General features: G+C 32.9%; 1 protein-coding gene across 1 annotated transcript; it reads left to right on the plus strand.

Annotated features, from left to right (window-relative positions):
* Positions 1-3711: 3711 nt before the first annotated feature.
* Positions 3712-6877, plus strand: LOC107920956 (RNA-binding protein 48). Its single transcript, XM_041087372.1, has 8 exons — positions 3712-3928; positions 4095-4178; positions 4282-4362; positions 4527-4666; positions 4822-4930; positions 5024-5093; positions 6363-6425; positions 6547-6877. Exons 1-8 carry the CDS (start codon positions 3867-3869, stop codon positions 6622-6624), a joined length of 687 nt encoding a protein of 228 aa, XP_040943306.1. The 5' UTR covers positions 3712-3866; the 3' UTR covers positions 6625-6877.
* The last annotated feature ends 10030 nt before the right edge of the window (positions 6878-16907 follow it).

Genomic DNA, 16907 nt, shown 5'->3' on the forward strand with positions numbered 1-16907 from the left:
AAGAAGATGAGCAAATTATACCATAGGTCACCCAATTATGGGCCTTTTTTTTTGGGTCACTCAATTATGAATTTTTTTAAATTGATCATTGAACTATTGATTTGTTTCTTTTTTAGTTTCCTAACAATGATTTTTTTTAAAAAAAATTGCTCACCCAACTAATCAAGATTGTTTTTTCTTTTGTCAATTTTCATTAATTGCATTAATTTGAGGGCGACATGACAAATAAAAAATTGATCTAATAATAAATTTAGCCATCAACTTTTACATATTATATCGGCTTAGTCATAATTTTAAAAAATTAACCCTCAAAATTTACAAATGGTCTCAATTTGATCCTAATTCTAAAAAATTCAAAGAAATATATAAAAATGCATAAATAATTACAAAAAAATATAATAATAAATTTTAAAAAATATATAAACATAAAAAATAATTGTTGACAAGAAATAATAATATATAAAATTTTAAAATATATAAAAGAAAATAAATATTTTAAAAATTTGTATAATAATGAATTTAAATTTTATATTAGTATTAAATAAAAAAGCCCCTCCATCAAGTTGGGTTTTGTGGATACTCCATAAAAGTAAAAGAAGCAAGAAATCATATGAAGAGGACCAGAAAAATTGATAAAAAAGAAGAAGAGTGAAGCATAGCTAAAATATGAAACAGAGTATTCAACTTGCCTGTAATCAAGTTGGGTTTTTAATGCAAAGATAAAATAAAAATAAAAATTATTATTTAAATGTTTTTTACTAAATGACACTACATAATACATAATTCACACTGCATAATATAACAAAGAAGGGGAGAGAGGGACGCGAGTGGGTGTTAAACAATACAACAAAGATAGAAACATAATGCTTAAAGTTTCATTTTCATTCAATCTTTCATGCCTGAAAATACTTGAGCTAGGGTATTTATACAATAAGGAATACTTTTGCTACCAACAATAATAACAACACTAACCACATTAACTACTAGTAACTAACTTACAATTGACTTACAACTGACTTAACAAACAATATTTATCTTAACATTTCCTTGGTTTCTAACTTTTGCTGAATTGATCTTCACTTGACAACACTCGTAAAGCTTCTCTAAAAGTAGAAAACTTTTTAATGTAATTGGCTTTGTAAGCACATTAGCCACCTGTCTTTCTGATGGAACAAAATTGACCTAAAGCATGCCATCAAGAACTTTCTTACGCACAAAGTGATAATCAATTTCCACATGCTTCACCTTATCATGATAAGTAGAGTTTGTAGCCATTGCCATTGTTGATGTGTTATCACACCATACAACTAGTGGTTGTTTTACAAACACACCAATCTCAGTTAGAAGTTGCTTTATCCATAACAACTTAAAAACACAATCTGCTAGGCTTCGATACTCTGCTTCTGATGAGGATCTGGACACAAAAACTTACTTCTTGGAGCACCATGCAACTGGATTGGAACCAAGATAAATGCAATAGCCTGTAGTTGATATTCTATCTTCAACAGTAAAGGCCCAATTAGCATCAATGTAGCCAACTAGGTTAAACTGTCCTTTTTTGAAATACAAACCATAATTCATAATGTCATTCAAATACTTTAATACCCTCTTTATAGCCTTCTAGTGAGTGTTACAAGGTTCATTCATGTACTGACTAAGCTTGTTGACATAGAATGCAATCTCTGGTCGTGTAATGCACACATATTGTAGTTTGCCAATAACACTCTAATATTCATGAACATCAACAAGTGGACTACCATCTGTAACAGTCAACTTGGGACTGCCTACCATAGGTGTAGGTGTAGCAGTGGCTGTAGCCATGCATTTGCTATGAAGCAAATCTAAAACACACTTCTTCTAAGAGAGAAACAAATCAACACAGGAGGTGCGGTGAACCTCTATACCCAGAAAAAAGTGAAATTCACCCATGTCTTTGAGAGAGAACTTGTTGTGAAGCTGCATGATGACTTGGCTGATTTCTTCAGATGAGCTATCTATCACAGCTATATCATCTACATATACCATTAGAAAAATTTTTGAGGCATCAGCTATTCAAAAAAACTGTGATGGATCAACTTTAGAAGCTTGAAAACCAAGGTGCTCCCCTAAATGTTGCCTCAAGGTATGAAACCAGGCTCGAAGGGCCTGTTTTAAACCATACAGTGCCTTGTTCAATTACACACAAGCTGTTCTTAATTGGATCTATACATCTTAAAACCTGGTGGCTGATCCATATAAATTTCCTCAGTCAATGTGTCATTAAGGAAAACATTATTCACATCAACTTGCCTTAACACCCATCCATTAATAACAACAATTTTCAGAACAGTCCATATTGTTATAGCTTGAACCATAGGGCTAAAAGTATCACAAAAATCAAAACCAGCATGTTGAGAGAACCCATTAGCTACTAGTCTTGCTTTATACCTATCCATAGATCCATCAGGCTTCTTCTTCATTCTGAGCAACCACTTACAACCAATTGATCTCCTAAAAAGTGGGAGAGGGCAAAGGCTCCAAGTATTATTTCTGAGAAAAGCTTGTAACTCACTGTTCACCGCTTCTTACCAGTAAGATGAGCTCATTGCTTCATGAATATCAATAGGTACAGTAGCAGATAAACCATTAGTAGGCACATATCAGATGAACTGGTTACCTTGGTGACATATACTTTTGGTTTAAAGGTTCATACTTTGTTTCAAGTAACCATAGGATGAGTATTAGTGGCCTGAGATGGCTAACTTTGAGGTGGACATTGAGTTAGTGGATGGGAAACAACTAACACATTTTTAGAAGGTGAAGATGTTGACACACTAGGAGAAGTTGATATAGAAGTTGAATTTATTGTTGTATTAGATTATATAGATAAACTTGTGGACTCATGAGGTGACCCTTGATTTGTAATTAAGGACGATGGAAATATAACTAATTTAGAACTAGATGGTACAATTGAGGGACTACTAGACAATTTGGATGTATGTAGAATATTTTTAAATGGAAAAATACTTTCATGAAGCATGACATGACGAGACACAAACACCTTACTTGAAGGATCTCGACACCTATAACCTTCTTGGTGGAAAAGAAGCGACTATCAAAAATTGAATAAAAAACCATTGTTGGTGCAATGGAACAACCATGAATGCTCCACAAATCCTCAAAAATTCGTAAGGAGATACCTTTGATACCATGTTAAACAATACAACAAGGATAGACACAGAATGTTTAAAGTTTCAATTTCATGCCTGAGAATACTTGAGCTAGGGTATTTATACAACAAGGAATACTTTTGCTACCAACAATAATAACAGCACTAACTGCTTTAACTGCTAGTATTTAACTTACAACTGACTTAACAAATAATATTTATCTTAGGGGGAAAGAGGGAGAGGGATGGGGGAAGGGGGATAGTGGGAGAGAGGATTTTTATTATTTAATATTAATATTAATATAAAATTAAAATTTATTAGTATATATATTTAAAATAATTATGTATTCTTATATATTTTAAAATTTTATATATTATTATTTTCAACAGTTTTTTATATATTTTTAATTTTATTATTATATTTTTGAAAATATTTATTTGGTTATATATTTTTTAAAAATTTTAGAATTATAAATAAATTGAAATTATTTGTAAATCTGTAAAATTTATTTTTTAAAATTATATGTAAATCAATATAATATGTATATATAATTAAATTTATTATTTAAAAAAGTGATAGTTAGTTGAAAAAAAAAACAGCCCAGTTGGTTTACCCTAAAACGATGCATCGAGATTTGCAGGCAATCGACAAAAGGGTCAGCGTTCGCGCGGGGAGTGCGTGGTGAGTTTTGGAGGTAAAAAGCCAACAATTTTCAACATGCCTCGTTACAAAGAAGATCCGCCAGCGGTTTGCGTCTATACAGTCTGCGACGAATCCAGGTCAATCCTATCCTTGTTTACTTACCAATTGTTTCCAGTTGAAGAATTCAAGTTCATTTTATTTCACCAACAAATCATCAAAAAGTCCTAAAATTGAAACTGTTGAAGCTAAAATCTATCTTGCCACAAACACAACCAAAAATGAAATTGAATTGTTGGTTGACAGATATTTGATTGTGAGGAACGTTCCCGCGTTGGGATGTGGCGATGATTTGCTGAAACTCTTTGCTAATTACGGAGACGTTGAAGAGTAAGTAAGTTCTCTCTTCTTTTTTATTTTTTCCTTTCCATTTTTAATTATTTGAAGAAAACTTTTGATGATGCTTATGCTCACATTTTATTTTGCCTTTCAGATGTAAACCAATGGATGCAGAAGATTGTGAGCAATTTACTGATGTTTATTGGATCAAATTTCGACTCATTAGCAATGCCAGGTCATTGAACTTGACCCTTTTCTAACATTTTCCTCCAATAACTGTCACACTGTTTCATGTACTTAGTCAATAATATACCTCTGTTGGAAAGCTAATTTTAATATGCAACCGTGCAAATTGGTGAAAAACTGAATATATATTTTGTTAACCATTTAATCCATTAGGTTTGCGAAGAGAAAATTGGACGAGTTTGTGTTCTTGAGGAATAGTTTGCTGGTCTCATATGCTCCTCAATTTGAAAGCCTTGATGACACCAAAGATAAGTTAGAAGGCAGAAGGAAAGAAATCCTTGCAAGATTGAATTGTATGCTTATACATTACTCTAAAAATTTAGCTTTTTGACGTACCTATCTTTTACATATAATTGGAAAAAAGAATGTCCATGTTTCAAATAGGAACTGCTTTCTAGTTGTGATTATATATTCTCATGCATGTTATGTTGTTATGCTGTGATATCAGCTCAAAGATCTAAAGGGCATCCAGTTCATCGCGTGCTCTCTTCCAATGAGGCTCCATCACTTCCTGCTTCATCTCATCATATTCCTGACCAGATTAATAATCGACTGAGGTAGTACGCTGTTCAAATTCATGTTGCTACTGTCATCATTATTTCCTTTTTGCATTCTTTCTCTAAATAAACTATGGTTTTTCCTCTCCTTAGGGATGTTGGGGATGCAGAGTTCAGGTCTCACAGTAATAATGCTCGAATAACAAGAGTGTCATCTGACAAGGTGTGGAATACTTTCTAACAACATCATCCCAGATTTTAATCCTTTAACTTGTTTACTGTTTGAAAGTAAAAATTAACTCATTTTATTTCTTTCTTCTTCTTCTTTATTACAATTTGACCAGTGAAGTTCACTGGCACTACATGGTATTCTAGTAGTTGTTTATGACTTAGATGAAGCATGTTGTAAGGCTAAGTTTGTAAATGCCTTTCAGTTGCCGACCCCAGTTGAATTAAGTTAGGTCCAGTTGATTGAATTAGGACAGAGTACATGTCATTCCTGAGTATGTATAATCTTCTTTTATTGTGCATCTGGCTGTGTATTATAATGCTTTAATTTAGGGCTTTGTTTGTGTAATCCATTTTGTTGTGACTGAGATGGATTGGGTTCTGTTACTGGTCAAAATGGATTTATTGGGATTACATTTAGGAGCTGATTGTAGCATTTTCCCGTCACCCTAACATAAATGAAATGTCAGAAAGGGTGTTAAAGAGAGAAAAAAGCCTTGCTAATCTTTGGGTGTTTGAGTTTCACATTTTGGTCCTTGTTTTAGACTTACTGGTGGAAACAAACAATAAATTGTTGGAACTTCTTCTAAAGGAAAGTTTGTTGTTACCTTCCATTATTTTCTTTTCCTTTTTCTTAATTATTGCTCAGATTTGAATGTAGACGTACGCCTAAAGATCTAGAAGTTTCACTCCTCTTTAAAACAATTGAGCCAAACATGCTAAAGCATTTTGATCTAGATGTTCTTTTAAATTTGTGGGTGTTAGAATGCTCAAGTGTTTGATGGGGTTGCTGAAATGTTGTTTCAGTTCTTACCAAGAATAGGTTCTGTCAGTCAAGTACTTTTTATATTTTTATCATTTTTACATGAATATAGTTACGAATATGCATTTTATTTTTATATATGCCACTTATATGGAAACTGCATACTGAGATTTTGAATTGGTTTCAAAATATTTAGTAACTCATATTGGCGCTATAAGTGCTATTATATAAAATATTATTATTGTATATTAACATCTGACTCAAATCAATGCATACGCGGCCGAATAACTAGAAATGAATTAGGTGTTTTATGACTGGAGAAAGTTTAATATAGGTGTTTGTCGGTTAACTGTTGCGTTGTTTTTCACCATTGCTTTCTTTGCTTTTGCTAGAGTTCTTTATTAATGCCTTGGTTGCTATAGTAATATAAGAATATTATACATGGTTGTGGAGTTTGTGTGATAAATATTTGCTCTATGCTGATATGGGGACTGCTTTCAGGACTACTTCCCTTCCCAGTCAATGAATCAGACGGTTAAAACGGTTAGGGACAAACTCAATAAGGTGATAAATCTCTGAACTGCATGATTGTCTTGTCTTTAGAGAAATATTTTTAGTTATGTTATATTTTCATAGTAATATGACTTTTTTTTTTTAACCTATACTCTACAATTTCTTGCTTTAGATTCAATCAAGCACTGAACATTTGCAAGCCGGACCTACACCCAAGAAAACACAAGTGGACAATAGAAGAAGAATCTGATCAACCTTACCTTTAAGATATGCTTATCTACAAGTTAGTCTTTCTAGTTTTTGTTAAATTCGCTCTAATGAAATAGAGAAGGAATGGAATGGTATTCGGTGGGAATTGAATAGAGATATTATGCAATTTGGTGGGGTGAAATGTAATAGATGAGGAATAGAGTAATACATTGTTTGGGTTACAGAATATGCAAAGAATAAACAAAAATGTCAATTTTACCCTTTATTATAAAATCATATTTTTATTTTAAAAATTTATTTTAGTAAGATAATAATTTATTTAATAATTATAAGATATTATTAAAATATTATTTTTAGAAAGCTTTATATTACAATTTATAAGATGTTTCATATTAAAATGATATAATATAATATTTTCAATTTATTATTGTTTAATCAACCTAAGCATTTTATATTTTTTTCAAGTAGACTTTTTTAACAAAATATTAAAAATGTTATTAAAAGGTTAATGATGTTACGATTAACCAAATATATACCATAAATGTAACATATTTTGAAGGTTATTTTGGAAAGTATAAAAAATTTGTTTATTCTTTAGAGCACCGAATGAGCCTGGGGAAAGCTCAGAATAGAAAACATTGAATAAACTCTGAATGGTATGGAATAGTGGAAGCGGCCGAATTATGCGCGATTCAGTTGGCTGTAAACTAAAATGCTGGAAGTTCAGTCACATGTTTATTTAAGATTAGGTTTTGGTGATCGAATTTTAAAACTTTTTTATGTTATGGTTATACAGCTCTTAACTCCCATTAAAAACAATGGCATTTTAATGTCATATTTGATATGAAAATTTAGAACGAATTTAATTCTTTTATCTTAAAAAAAAAAAAAAAAGCTTGCCACAGTCAACAAGTACTTTCCGCCCCTTGACATTTTCACTGGACTTGCAATCACAAGCATGGATAACATCACCACCAAACTCATACAGTCTTTCAATATCGGGCATGACACATGCGACATTTTCACTGTTGGCCATAACTAGCCAGCGACAAATGTATTCGAACTCGGTCTTGTTTGAGCCACTTGTAACAACAGCCTTGATCCTTCACAAACCATTGCTCTTATCATATTTAGCTGATAGTATCGAATTTTAAGCTGACAAATTTTGCAGTTTTAAGCGAATTTGTTGCGTGAAATTCATCCAAGTCTTTACTCTCAAATCGAACAAAAAATTCACAAGAAAGCAATGCACACAAGGTATTTATATAACACCCCTAATCCGTATCCGTTACCGGAATAGGGTTACGGAACATTACCGGAAAATTTTAACTTAAAACATTCAATTTCAACCATTTTGTAAATCATGGCATAATTCAATCAAACTAATGCATAACGTCCCTTATTCGAGGCCTTAGGAACACTTTAGAAACAATTCAGGACTAAATCGGAAAAATTTAGAACTTCATGGAAAAAGATAGAATTTTTCACACTGCAGGGGTCACATGGCTGAGAGACACGCCTGTGTCTCAGGCCGTGTGGACATTCGAAGTAGGGACACAGCCATGTCCCAGCCCGTGTAACTCTTTGACTTGGATCACACGGCCAAGCCACACACCTGTGTGCCAGACCATGTAACTCTCGAAATGGCCTCACACACCCGTGTGCTAGGCCGTGTAACTGCCTAACTTGCAACCTTTTGAAAGCTACAGGGGACACACAGCCGTGTGTCACACACAGCTGAGACACACACCTAATTCTTAGGCTGTGTAGACAAGAAATAGGTCAATTTCAAGCCATTTTTTTCACCCAAACCATGCTCACACCTACAAGCCATTTGCACATATATTCAAGCATTCAAAATGTACCTAAAACATGCATAATAAAGCTAAATTACTATGGTATCTATCCAAACAACCAATATGCCAAAAGGCACCTCTATCATAAATCTTAAAATCAACCTAAACACAAACATGTTTGGGCATAAATCAACCACACAACCACAAATCATCATGCCAATACATAGCACAGTTGACCATATGTCAAACCACATCCACATATACCAATTTGGTCATTCAAAACATATATTTACTTGACCATTTCAACATCTACCATCAAAGCATTAAAATGTCAAAAGTTCATAAATCAAAATACCACATTTACAAGCCAAACATAATGGCTATTTCATCAAGCACAAAACACCTATACATGCCATTATAATCATGACTCAAAACATCAAAATCTACCGGTATAGTCGTTGGATAGTGTGATAGTTCTTCGATGAGCTTCCAAACCGATCGAGTTTTCGATAATTTATAAAACATAGAAAATAAACACAACGTAAGCATATAATGCTTAGTAAGTTCGTAAATCATGAACAATGCTTACCATTTCAATGCATAAGCTTAAAAGTAAACATGAATCAATCCAACATAGCTTGGCACAAGCCTAAGCATCATCAATAACACAAGTTAGTGATTAAACACATAACTTAACAATACCATCACATGGTAAGATAATTTCCATGAACTTAATAAATATGAATTCATGCTTCTCATGACATGGCTATACACAAATTGCTCATCAAGATATCATACCTTTCTATAATTTCATAGTGTAGACAAATGGAACCCTTTCCGGTTCATCCATTTCATGCTCGTTGAACCACTTAGAATAATATCGGATACATGGGAAGCTCACACATAGTGTGCTAGCACATGGCCGAAACCATTCATTTCTTTTTCCTTTATGTAAACACTCTTACGAGCCATAAATGGGCCTGCTCACACAAGCTAATGGCCGGAACATAGCTACACGATGCCACTCACACGAGCTGACGAGTATCCACAACAAATGCTGGAACTCAGCCATTGGTAAGACATTCAGGACCAACACTCGAAACATGGTAACCCTAATGGCATGTCATTTGTATCCTATATATTCTTAAGGTTCAAACGGGGGTCGATAATCGTCATAACATCGTTGGATTTTCCGTCGAAGCATAATATGACAATTAACATAATAGCATTTAAATCAAATACATTAAAATGCTATTTAAACTTACAAACTTACCTCGACCACAAGAACGATGAAATAGGATCGATTAGTCCGACACTTTATCTTTCCCTCGATCTAAGTCCGTACGAGGCTTAACTTGATCATGCACATAAGAATTCAATGGGTGAACCTAGCATGCTCCCATGGTTTCTTTACTTTGAATTTTCGGTGAAAAAGAAGTGAAAAGATGATAGCTTTTGTCTTTTCTTTATTTTAATAACATATATTCATTAAATTACAACTTTAACCTTAATTATTAACCTTTAAAATCACTTAATTAATGTCCATATTTGTCCATAAAATATATCAATAGTATAATTACCACATAAATCCCTTAACTAATTAATTTCATAGTCATTTAGTGCCTTTAACTTATAGAACTCTCATTTTGCACCTTTTACTATTTAGTCCTTTCACCAAATTAAACATGCAAACGATAAAATTTCTTAACGAAATTTTTATACGATACTACTAACATGCTGACATTAAAATAATAATAAAATAAATATTCTCACATCAAATTTGTGGTCCTGAAACCACTATTTTGATTTCAATGAAAACGGGTTGTTACAGTTTAAATAAATGCTCTGAAATGTATTCTATAACTATGAATAGGATGATTACAAATGAAAGGGGATGACTCTATTTATAGCTGAGCTCTTTCATATCCGTATTACAGATTGAGTTATATCAATGGTTGAGATTAGAGTCTATCTACAAGATGAGAGTCCTAAGGGATTTAAACTCTATACAAGCTTATCCCTTAGGATTTAAAATATTCACCTTGGTAACTCTAGTTTTAATTGTATGCTTCATTGGGCCACCGAGACTTCAAGTAGATAAATTTTATCTACATGTTTCACAAATCGAGCAAGTTCAAGTGGTTTAAATGAGCCTCATTTAATCAATTGAATTCCATGGGATGCTTCATGTGCATTTGTCACGAGCTTTGATCCGTAGCTCGTGACATTCTCCCCAACCTATTCTCACGACGCCTTCTTTGCATACTCAAGATGACACTAGTTTGACTCGTATTGGAACCACCTCAATGCCTTAACTGATTCTTGACTAACCACCTTGTTGGGTAGTCCTTTCCCTCGGAACCTTTGCCTCGACTTGTGTCTCTGTCGTTGCCTAACTCAAATCGTTTCTCTCTTTTGAACATCTCATTCGCAAGAGCCCACCGCTCTTACTTGCCCTCATTTTGACTTGCCTCGATCAGGATCCCCTTGATCTTCACAAATAGGCTTAGACATGCTCACATTGAACACAGGGTTAACCTTTAGTATTGTCACTGTAACATTCCTAACCCTTATACGTCACTAGAACAGGGTTACGGAGCATCATTGAGATTTACAGATCAAATACAGATAATTTCATATCATTACTCATTCATATCATAAACCTGTAATAATCAATCATATTGTCCCTTATATGATCCATCGAAGCCCAAATTACACATTAGAATCAAGTCGGGACTAAACCAGTTACTCAGAGAAATTTTCGCGAAACTTTAAAATTTTCCTTGGTGCAAAGGACACACGCCCATGTGGCCAAGCCGTGTGGCTCACACGGTCAAGAGACACGTCTGTGTCTCAGGCCGTGCGGGCATTCGAAGTAGAGACACACAGCCGTGTCTCAACCCATATCCAAATTAGAGTGCTCACTAACTTGGGTCACACGGCCAAGCCACACGCTCATGTACTAAGCCGTGTGAACAATTCTGAATATTCTGTTTCTCAATTTTTAAGATGCAGGGGACACACAGCCAAACCACACACTCATGTGCTAGGCCGTGTGTGCGTCTCTGCCCGTGTGGACAAAAATAAGTCATTTCTAAGGCCACATTTCTCACCCAATTTGTCTTCCACCTACATCAACATTTTAACATATTCACAAGCCAAAACCAAACATTCAAATCAAGCCAAAACCAAGCCTTAGGCATAATATATCATCACATATATTTAAGTATCCAAACTTACCTATTTAACCAAAATCACATGTATGCTTATTTATATCACACATATTAACTCAATCAATTCAAACATAACAACCATGATAAAGCCACATATATATACATATAAAATATGTCCAACTCTAGTCATTCCAATGGCTAATTACAACCAATAACGCACATGCCATCATTGGCCAAATTCAGCCTATACATGCCATTATAACCAAAATTAATTTGATATATATATAACGAAAAGCCCGAGGGATAGTGTGATGTGGCTATGACCAGCTTCCAACCTTAGTGAGCTTTCGAATTACTATAAAACAGAGGAAATCAAATAGAGTAAGCATTTAATGCTTAGTAAGTTCGTATAACGGGAAATTAACTTACCATTCAATAGCATTTAAGGTAAATATATATGACATGCTCAAATTAATTTGGCCATAAGCCTAAACACATATCCTCATCAAACATGTTAGTAATGTAATTCATATAATAACTCATAATCACAAATGTACATAATCATCAGGCAAGTCTCATACATGTGTATTTTTCATCTAATTTTTTTAACATAACAGGTAACATCATTTTCATGTAATTCCGACATATACAGGTAATAATTCATTTCATCCTTATATTGTCTCATGTCAGAACTTTACCCGTTGAATCATTTAAAATATCAATGGATACACGGGTAGTATACAAGAAGTGTAAAAAACTGTAATTCGTCAATTCATATTCGAGAGTGCTCATACGAGCATATAATCGGGTAGCTCTTCCGAGCCATATATCAGGAAGCTCATGTGAGCCATATAATAGGAAGTTCAAGCGAGCCAACATCGGGAAGCTCTGGAGAGCCATTAACGGGAAGCTCATAAGATCCATTTATCGGGAAGCTCTGAAGAGCCAAATAATGGGAAGCTCGTGAGAGCTAAATATCGGGACACTCAGAAGAGCTGCGGTGTGTCCACAACACATGTAGGATCACAACCAATCGGGATGCTTCGAAGAGCTATTAACGGGAAGCTCGCAAAAACCATATAACGAGAAGCTCATAAGAGCTAATAACGGGATGGTCTTTCGAGCTGTGGTGTGTCCACAACACATGCAGGACTACAACCAATTCGGGAACCCTATATCCATCGAATTTCATTTATTCAAATGGGACTTAATACTTGTCGGGTATATTTGGATATATGTTCAATACTCATATATGGCAATTATACATTCCACATACAAAAATATTCAATTTAAAACACTTAAATACACAATTTAGTTACATGAACTCACCTCGACAATTGTTCGTGGATTTGTAATCTACTAATCCGATACTTTTTCTTTTCCACGATCTAACTTCGTATTCGATTTATCTAGATCTATACGAATGAATTTAAAATTAATTCATATTTAATTCAATCCAATTCACATTTTTAGCAAAATTATCATTTTACCCCTATACTTTTGGTTAATTACAATTTCATCCCTAGGCTCGGAAAATGAAATTCATGCAATTTAATCCTCATTCCAAGTCTAGCCAATTTTTACATGTAACATTAGCAGCCCTTGTATTCCACAAAATTTAGAATTTTTCCATGAATTTTACATCTTTTCAATTTAGTCCCTAAATCATAATTTCATCAAAATTCACTTTATAATAGTTGTTTATCTATCAACAACCTTCCATTTTCTACCATAAAACTTCATAACTCATCTATATTAATCCATGGCAAAACCCTAGTATTTTTTTTATAAATTTGCAAATTAATCCCCGAGATAGCTAAATTAAGCTATTACGATCTCGGAAACATAAAAATCATTAAAAACGAGACAAAGATACTTACCCAATTAAGCCAAATAAACTTGCTTGAGTTCTCTTCTTTTAGCTAGGGTTTCCATGTAATTTTTTAGGAAAGATGATGAGAAATGATGATATTTTATTATTTAATTAACTTATCATCTTTTATTATTTCAACTTTCCAATTTAGTTCTTTTCTTTAATTAATTTTCCATTGATGATTAATCATACTTATCTATTAACTCCTCTTAATGGTCTATTTTCCAAATAAGGACCCCAAAATTTTTAATTCCATAGCTATTTGATCCCTTTAGCTACTAGAACTCAACTTTTGCATTTTATGCAAATTGTTCCTTTTTATCAGATTAAACATGAAATTAGTAAAATTTCTTAACAAAATTTTCTTACAATATTCCTATCATAATATAGACCATAAAATAATATTAAAATAAATTTTCTTCTGAACTCGAATTTTTGATCCCGAAACCATTATTCCGATTTTACTGAAAACAAGTTGTTACAGTCACTAAATCTGGTTTGTAAGTCTCTTGGCTTACCTCTTTCAAGACTTTGAAAAGGCCCCTGTGTCTTTGCCAAGCCAACAGCAAGCCATAATGTAAAACACTAGGAAAGTGTTTGAGATGTACTTCGCTCGTAGCATTTACTCGATTCGACTGCCTAATTTGCATCACCACTTTTCCCATAATTTTGATGCACAACCCACATATTTCATCAGTGGTAGTCCCACTGATAACTCAATAGGCTTTACACCGGTTTGTCGCACTTCTATCATTTCCAAAGGGGTCTCCTTAGCACTCCGATCTACCAAGTCGATATTCTTACCACAATGAACATCCTTAACTAGTTAGATTGCTGACAGTACCTTAGTTCCACCTTTTTCATCGTGAGTCACCAGCACAACACATTGTCTGTAATGACTTAATTTTTAATGGTATCAGAAAGTGCGATTTTAGAACCCTATTTCCGTAAATCGAGTCCGTAAATATTAAATACTAATATTTATGTGTATAATATATTGTTACATCAAATTTTGGTCAATAAATTTGTCACATTGAATTGTAAAGTCCAATCACTATAAGTTTTTAATTGACCAAAGGCTTGAGGACTTAAATGACAATTAACCAAAAGTCTAAAATGGTAATTAAACAATTTCCCATGGAAATTGGTGGATGGTAATGAAAGAACCCACTAAGTATGTTTAAAGAATTATTAAGTTAAACAAATCATGATTCGTTTAATTATTCAATTTAGTTCATTCTTAATCTTACTATATATGTAATAACCCGTTTTTTAGTGGTGTCAAAAATAGTGGTTTCGAAATCTCATTTCTGATGAGCGATTCACTAAATAATATTATTTAATACTTACAAGTCTAAATTAGAAATATATTGAGTTTTGGTATAGTAATTTTGGTGAATTTATAGCTAATTAAGGTAAAAGGACTAAATCATAAAAATGGTAAAAGTTTAATTGCTATAGATTTTTAATTAGCTAATGGAACAATTATGAAATTGGACCAAATTTATATATTGAATAATGGAAAGCGATATAGGAATGCACTAACTTAAGTTAAATATGTTTAATATTAACTAATTAAGGTTTAAGTAAATAAATTAAGATTAATTGCTAATTAATAATTAATTTAAGTATATAAAGGAAATTAAAAGAAAAAAAATAAACATTCCATGTTTTTCTTTCAAAGGCTGAATGTTAGAAGAAGGATACCCTTACCAAAATTCAAACTTTAGTCCTTGATTTGGTGAGCAATTTTTAGTTCGTTTCTTGTAATTTTTATGTTTTTGAGGACCTGAAAGCTTTATTTAGCTCACTCGTGTACCAATTTGTTAAAATGTTAAAGTTTTCAAAAGTTTCCATTGATGATTTCTTGAAGTTTTTGGTGTTAAATGATTAGATTGTAAGCTTAGATGTGAAAAAGGACTAATTTGTAAAGTGAAATTTGTTAGTTTTGAACATAAAGACTAAAGTGTGAATATTTTGAAATTAATATGAAATTTCTATAAATATAGATTTTAGAGAGTTGTAGAAGGATGGAATTGAGATCAGTTTCGAAATCAAAGCTTAATTTGAAAGTTATAACAATTTCGATTTTAGAGACTAAATTGAATAGAATGTAAAAATTTAGGGAACATATAAAAAATGAAATTGAACTATCATATGCATAAAATAGAATGTTATAAAGTATTTGGAATTGATAATTGAAATGAATCATTATTATAGATCGAGATTGAACCAACCGATAGGTAATCGAAGAAAGGCAAAAATTGTAGATTAGTCTCTAACTTCTTGTTATCGCAGTTTCTACTAGGTAAGTTCATATGGTATAATTATGTTTAATAATAGTATAAAAATTTTGAATTATGAAATTATTTGTGTAAATGTAATTTTGAATGTGTTATGATTTGGTACAAAAATGTGAGATATGGACTAAACTGTAAAGAAATGTTCTATGATGGGATGATATGTATATGATGACTCTACAGTGATTTAAATGGTACGGATACAGTATTTATGACCGTGTGAACTTAGTAAGCGATTAGGATATGATTGACATGTCAATAGGTTTAGTTGCGCTTTAGTACAGGTTTAACACTTTTATGCTCTTTGTTCAGTACTTCGGTAATCTCTAATCAGCACTTCGGTGCTCTCTACTTAGCACTACGATGCTCTCTGGTGTGGTGTAGCTACCTGTGTATCCAAATCTTTTTATTGTAGTTCGTCAGGCTACTCAAATAAAGAAAAAGAGGAACGAAAATGATATGTTACTAGTTTAATACTCAAACGGTTATATGATGATTAAGTGATGAAAATGCTTGTAAATTGTGGAACTTATGTGAATGTACTAAATCAAATAGCGTATTAAATGTTGAAATGCTCTGCGATTCAGTTATATAATGAACTCACCTATTTGTTTTGAATTGCGATGTTAGGCTTATTATGTCTCATTAACTAGTTTGATACATTTATTTATAAATCAAGGTAAGCTATTGTTTCAATACCTATGAGCTTACTAAGTATTCAAAATACTTACTCTATTTTTGTCGTCTTTTCTATAGTTGTTAACTTACGGGATTGGTCATCTTTTCTATAGCTGTTTAATTATTTATCTATTTTGCTACAGTATTTCCAGTCCAAATGTTCACACGTCTGGTGGCGGTTAAGAGGGGAGGAGAGGGTTGTGTAAGTAGGCTGATTCAAGTTGGGCCAGGGCAAAAAAAAATCCTACCCGAGGCCTGGCCTATTTAGAAAATGAGCTTTAATTTTTATCCAAGCTTATTTTTCAGGCCTATAATTTTTCCCAAACCCTCCAACTTTCGAGTGAGCCTTTAGGATTGGATGGGTGGCCTGGTCCATGATTAGGTTTACTTGTAAGTAATAGTTGGGTTTTTAGCCTTTTGCATGTGTGTATATTTTGACTTCTAAGATGGTGAGAGAAATGGGATTTCACTTTTTAGTTGCAGTCCTTTTTTCTTTTGGCATG

Source organism: Gossypium hirsutum, chromosome D01, assembly GCF_007990345.1.
Source record: "Gossypium hirsutum isolate 1008001.06 chromosome D01, Gossypium_hirsutum_v2.1, whole genome shotgun sequence".
Classification (NCBI taxonomy): Eukaryota; Viridiplantae; Streptophyta; class Magnoliopsida; order Malvales; family Malvaceae; genus Gossypium; species Gossypium hirsutum.

What these genes read in the sequence shown, in the direction of transcription:
- LOC107920956 (XM_041087372.1), top strand. Translation starts at nt 3,867, where the DNA reads ATGCCTCGTTACAAAGAAGATCCGCCAGCGGTTTGCGTCTATACAGTC. An exon ending in CAGATTAATAATCGACTGAG is followed by an intron (nt 4,931 to 5,023) that starts GTAGTACGCTGT and finishes TCCTCTCCTTAG; the next exon opens with GGATGTTGGGGATGCAGAGT. An exon ending in TTAGGGACAAACTCAATAAG is followed by an intron (nt 6,426 to 6,546) that starts GTGATAAATCTC and finishes TTCTTGCTTTAG; the next exon opens with ATTCAATCAAGCACTGAACA.